Source organism: Ambystoma mexicanum, chromosome 6q (assembly GCF_040938575.1).
Source record: "Ambystoma mexicanum isolate Mex_15411 chromosome 6q, UKY_AmexF1_1, whole genome shotgun sequence".
NCBI lineage: Eukaryota > Metazoa > Chordata > Amphibia > Caudata > Ambystomatidae > Ambystoma > Ambystoma mexicanum.
In genome coordinates, this window is record NC_090937.1 from 808,207,415 (window position 1) to 808,213,566 (window position 6,152).

Genomic DNA, 6,152 nt, shown 5'->3' on the forward strand with positions numbered 1-6,152 from the left:
CCCTCTTCCTTTTTCTGAGTTGCCCCAGAATCCTTATGAGTAGCCCTGTTGGCAATCCACAAGTCAGCAGCCTTAGCTAGCTTCCTGGAATCCAACTCCTTCAAATCAGCCAAGTGCTGTCTGAGCTCCGGAGAACAGGCATCATAAATAGACTCCAACATAAAAAGATTCTTCATTCCCTCATAAGTGTTCACTTTGTAACCCTTAATCCACCCCTCTAAGTTTTTCAACCCTTCACTCACCCAGGTAGCCCAAGGGGTACCATCATGCTTTTTGAGGGTTCTTAACCTCTTTAGATACTGGGAAGGGGTCTTCCCGAATCTAGCTATCAAAGCTAGTTTCACACTTTCGTAATCCTTCTTATCCGCCTCCCCCAACTCCATTACCACATCAGTCGCAACAGGGGGGAGCCTAGAGAACAACCAGGGAAGTAGATCATTCCCGGTGAGGTCCTGGAGCCCATGATTGTACTCAAACAGCTTTAACCAATCCAAAACATCCAATCTCGGTTCATACATACCGACTAATTCCTTCGGCATCCGGGGTCTTTTGGGACTGGAGCTTCTAGAGCAGGCTTGTCCAACCTTTTTGAATGTGGGGCCGAAGCATGAACATTTTGTCACCCCGAGGGCCGGCGAGCCAAAAGTCAACACCCTCACCCAAAGCAGTATATTCAAAATCGATGGTGTGTGACCTTTGACACAATTGCATCACAGGCAGTGATAGCCATGCAGTCCCAAAGATGTGTCAGGGACAGTGATCAAAGGTTAGTTTGTTGTGATTTCTTCCACCAGTTTGTGATATTCTACTGAAACGGTGGGGGCGACCGAGCGTAGCGAGGGAGATATAACGATCTAGGGAGGGTTTGGGGGGGGTTTCCCCCCCAAGATTTTTTTCCAAATATGGGGATGAAATGGTGCATTTTACAGCAGGAAAAGTGGCCAAAAAGCCATAAGTTTACAATCAGTTCTAATGGGGAACATGTACATTCCATGTCACCAACAGCAGACAAGAACATTGTAGAACACCACATTTTAATGATCAATGTGTCCTCAGTGTAAGACAGCACTGTCACTGATGTAACACATTGGCATGCTGGTTGTGGCCAAAATATGCCTCTGTAGCAACATGTCTATGCTAGTTGTTCCCAATTTAGGACAGCATTGTCCTGTACAAAGCATGATTGATGCTGCCTGAGCATGTGCAGTGTGCCCAATACATATGGCAGCTTATCTCTGTAATAAACGTTCATTACTTCTGTGGTAATGAAAGAAGCATAATCCCATTCAAAAGATAAACTGTTGAAAATTGATCATCCAAAGTTGAACCCAATTGAAGAAACGCGATGCGAGCCCAATCTAAAAGTATGAAGGACTTTTTTTATTGCATGATTAGTCACTTGTAAAGTTGCAACTTGTAAAGCATTCAGCACAGTTAAGAATAATTCTAACACTGAACATATTTTCAGTGTGACACTTGGCATTGTTTTTGCTTGCACAAATGCTCAATATCCGCTGGCACACTTGATGTGGCAATGCGGAGTATTCCAGATAGGTGTCCATCTGTCAAAAGTGATCTTGATTTTGTTTTTATGCTCTTCAATCTTGAGAAAAGCTGTTCACAGCAATACGTGCTGCCAAAAAGTGCAATGAACCGAAGTGCATGATTAGACAGATTTGGGAAAGAGTCCCATGTAATGTATTTACTATAAAATGTATGTAGGGTATGTTCAGAAAAGGCTCTCTTCAGGTCACCATTACTTTGCATGTCAATTAATTCCATTTGAAACATGTCAGGAGCATTGGTGACATTAGTACCAAACGGATCTGCAAAAATCTTCAGCTCATCACTGTGCTCCCTGAAATCTGAAAATCGTTTTTTAAATTCATTCAAAAGATTCCCAACCAGTGCCGAATACTTGTCATGGTTGATGCTGTGAGCAGATCTGGTCATCAGTACTGTGAAATGAGTAGCATTTTTTTCATTCAGCTGTTTCTGAAACAATTCCAGCTTATGAACAAAGGATTGGATGTGCTCATACAGCTTGTTCACAAACTGTTCCTTCCCTTGCAGTTTTATATTCAGGTCTGAAAGATATTTTGTTATGTCAACAAGGAATGCCAAGTCATTCAACCAGCTCGCATCTTCCAAGAAGGTGACATCTTTCCCTTTGTTCGTCATGAATGTTTTAATTTCATTAAGCAGTGACCAGAATCTGGATAGTGTGGCTGCCCTGCTAAGCCAACGAACTTGGCAAAAGTAGATCACATCATCATGGTCTGCTCCCATCTCCGCAAGAAATGCTTGGAACTGTCTATGGTTGAGCCCTTTTGCCCTTATGAAATTCACTGTAGAAACAACCTTTTCCATCACATGCTTCATCTCCAAGGCCTTTGCGCACAGTTGTTCCTGGTGAATGATGCAGTGATGCGTGATGACATTCTGGGGAACTGACTTTGCCATTAAACTGACAAATCCATTGTGTTTGCCGATCATAGCAGGGGCACCATCAGTTGTCAGACCACAGAGTTTGTCCTCTGGCAGATTGAATTTCAACAAGACACGTTTCACTTCATTGAAAATGTCTTGTCCTGTTGTTTTGCCTTTCATTGAACATAGGTCAAGTAGCTCCTCAACAATTTGGAATTCTTTGGTCACTCCTTGTACAAAGATTGCCAGTTGGGCGGTATCACTCACATCTGTGCTTTCATCCACCACCAAGCTGTAAAACTGACAGGCACCCAATCTTTTCGTCAGTGAGTCTGCAATGTTTGATGATAGGTCATCTACTCGTCTAGCAATTGTCTGATGTGAGAGACTGATTTTCTCCACCATTGCTTGTTTGTCAGGGAATGCCACAGATGTCAATATTCCCAAGCAATCTTTGACAAATTCTCCATCAGACAATGGTTTCCCTCTCCTCGCTATGGCCTCGGATATCAAGTAACTTATCTTGGTTGCTACCTCAGAGTTCTGTCTGCCAGCTTTGAAGAACGACTGTTGCCCGATCAGGGCCTGCTTCAGCGAGTTCGCCCGATCAATCCTAATCTGGCCAATCAGGTTGTCAAATTCAGTGGCATGTTTTGTAGTATAATGCCGCTTGACATTGTATTCCTTGTAGACAGCTACTTTTTCCTGGCAAATGAGACACAAGATGTTCCCCTTTTGTTCACACACAAAGAAATCCTTGGCCCAACTATCCTTGAAAACACGGCATTCAGCATCAATCTTTCTTTTCTTCTGATTCGCCATCTATTGAGAGTTGGGTAGGTTTTAGTCATATGAAAGCTACGTTGTCACAGGCCCATTACAATAAAATCAATTCAAACGTTCTTGTATTACTAAGTAATAATGTTGTGGTTTTAGTATAGGCAGAACATTGGGCCACACTGTATGGCATGATTAAAAAAGCCTCACTCATACTATTGTCCCACAAATCTATAACAATGCCTGTAGAGAAGCAGTGTTTGGCATGTGATATACAAGTCAGTGGGGGTGGGTGCGGACACAGGCTGTGGCACCCTTGTGATGATACTTAAATATGAATTAATGCAAAGGAATACTCTTATTCTCATGTGGCAGGCAGCCAGAGGGAGATAAAACACTAAAATGCCACTGAAAAAATAGTAATTACTCTGTCAGCTTTGTTCTAACGCAGATAAACTCAGAGAACAACATGTTTTATTTGTTACGGCGTGCTAGTTGCTAGAGTCTTCCAGCTTTGTAGTACTGCAAATTAAAGGCAAGGCTATTAACCAGTACACATAATGTCATTGTATAAGTGGGAAGGCGCAATTTCTTTCACAATGCTTTTTTCCCCAAAGTATATATGACCATGACCAAAGCCCATGACCCCTACTTTTGCCTTTGGCCCCTTCTTTGCCCCTCCTAAATTTGATTCCTGATGACACCACTAGATTGGCCAACTATGGCGGCTCATGAGGAGCAGGGGGCACAATTGGTGAGCTGCAACTAGATCCATTTCAGCCTATATGTCTGCTACCATAGGTGACTGGTCCAGGGGGCACCATAGGCAGTAACAGTCCACCGCCATGGCCCAGAAATAAAATAACTCGGGTCCACGTACCCCACAAACATTGAACACATTTCCTACAAGAATGGATCACCATATGTATCATTAATATCTTTGTGTATAGATCCATATTGTCAAATTACTATGAGTGGAAGCAGACGTCCAAGGGCATTTAATCAAAAGGGAAACACTGCACAGTGAAATGAAACAAAAACAAGTTCCAGAAGATACCCAGGCCAACACAGGCTGCTAGTAGGCTTCTGTACACCTGTCATCTCCCTGAGGCGCTGCATGTGTCTGTTTCTGAGGGCTTGCTCTCTGGCACTGGGTGGTACAATGTCCACCTTTGTGCAGTCCATGAACCAATTACTCAAGACTACCATATCACGGAAATTACCAACTTCACCCACTGATTTGGTATGTGAACATTGCATGATTTGATCACTATCCTTGATGATACCCAGAAGGTGCATGATGGTGCCATAATGCATGTTCCATCAAGGTGTCCCACATCATGATAACGGAGCAATGGAAAACGGCGGATAGCACAGGGGCAACCTGCTGGTCTTGGAAGCAAGGCCACGCAGAGCAACAGAGGTTTAAATCCCAGATCCGCACTTAGAAACCGAAGTCATGTATTACATTTAGCTTATAAAAAAACAATTAAATAAAATGCTACCATATGGAAATATGTCAGGTTGAATTGGACATGTTGGCTCAAGATTGTCCCAACTCACAAAACACATGTGACACTAAGTGGAACACTGCAACTACAAGAGTGAATATTTATCCCAATTCATATATGTTTGGGGACTTAAGGCTTCACCCTAAGGTACCCTGGCTAGTCCAGACATGGACATGGCCCAACCAACATTGCGGAAATAAATAAATTAATCGGGTCCACGGACCCGACAAACATTGAATAAATTAATAAATAAACTGGCCCGTGGCCTGTTACTGCCTTACAGGGGGCACCAGAGGCAGTAACATTCCCCCACCACGGCACATAATTCGGGTCCAAGGACCCGACAAACATTGTGCTGCCTAAAATGCACTGGGCCTGTAACTGCCTCTGGTGCCCCTTGTAAGGGGCACCAGAGGCAGTCACAGTGCTCTGTTGCCACGGCCCACATTATTTATTAATTTAGTCAATGTTTGTCGGGTCCGTGGACCCGATTAATTAATTTATTTCCGCAATGTTGGTTGGGCTCAACATTGCGGAAATAAATTAATCGGGTCCACGGACCCGACAAATGTTTAACAAATAAATAAATAAACGGGGCCGTGGCGTACCCAAAAAAAAAAAAAAAAAAGAAAACTGAAAGAAAACTTACCAAGCCTTGCTTGGTCACCATTTTAATGCTGGGCTGGACTGGGCTGGGCTGGGCTTGGCTGGGCTGGGCTGGGCAGGGCAGGAAAAGAAGTGTGAAGGTGGTGCCGGCACGGTATACCTTACCTTCACTCCGCCCATAAACATGACGTATGTGATTTCCATTGGCTGAGAAACAGCCAATGGAAATACTGTGACCATGCAAGGTTTTCTTTTTTTTTTAATATGACGTACCTTGCATGGCAACAGTATTTCCATTGGCTGTTTCTCAGCCAATGGAAATCACAACCCATGCCGGCTTGTTTGTTTGTATTTCCTTTGTTTGTTTGTTCAGCCTCGCGGGCCACATGAAATGGCTCGGAGGGCCGCATTGTGGCCCGCGGGCCGTAGGTTGGACAACCTTGTTCTAAGGAACCAGAGGAGAGAGAAGCATTTTCCACAGACAACTTTTTCATCTCTAACTCGTGATTAAGTTCTATTTCTCTGAGTCTTAACTCAGCTTGCTTCTGCTCAACCTGGGCATTCATCCGTCTGAACTCGAGCTCTTGGTTTCTTTCAGATTGAGCCAAGAACTGTTTGTATTCTAATTCGAGCTTCATTTTTTCAAGTTCAAAATAAGCACGGTTACATGTGGGACCTGATATGGGTCCCGTAGGTACAGTAGGTAAGGCAGACAGAGGCTCAGAGTGGCTAACTTCATTAGGTTCACTTTCCTCTTCTGACTCATTATTAAGACTTTGATTCAGATCAATACCATTACTGTTTTCTACATTCGCTGGAGAAGTTGGT

General features: G+C 43.5%; 1 protein-coding gene across 1 annotated transcript; it reads right to left on the bottom strand.

Annotated features, from left to right (window-relative positions):
• Positions 1–1,464: 1,464 nt before the first annotated feature.
• LOC138515278 (general transcription factor II-I repeat domain-containing protein 2A-like) lies at positions 1,465–3,252 on the bottom strand. Its single transcript, XM_069630202.1, has one exon. The coding sequence runs from the start codon at positions 3,250–3,252 to the stop codon at positions 1,465–1,467; it is 1,788 nt and encodes a 595-aa protein (XP_069486303.1).
• Between the last annotated feature and the right edge of the window lie 2,900 nt (positions 3,253–6,152).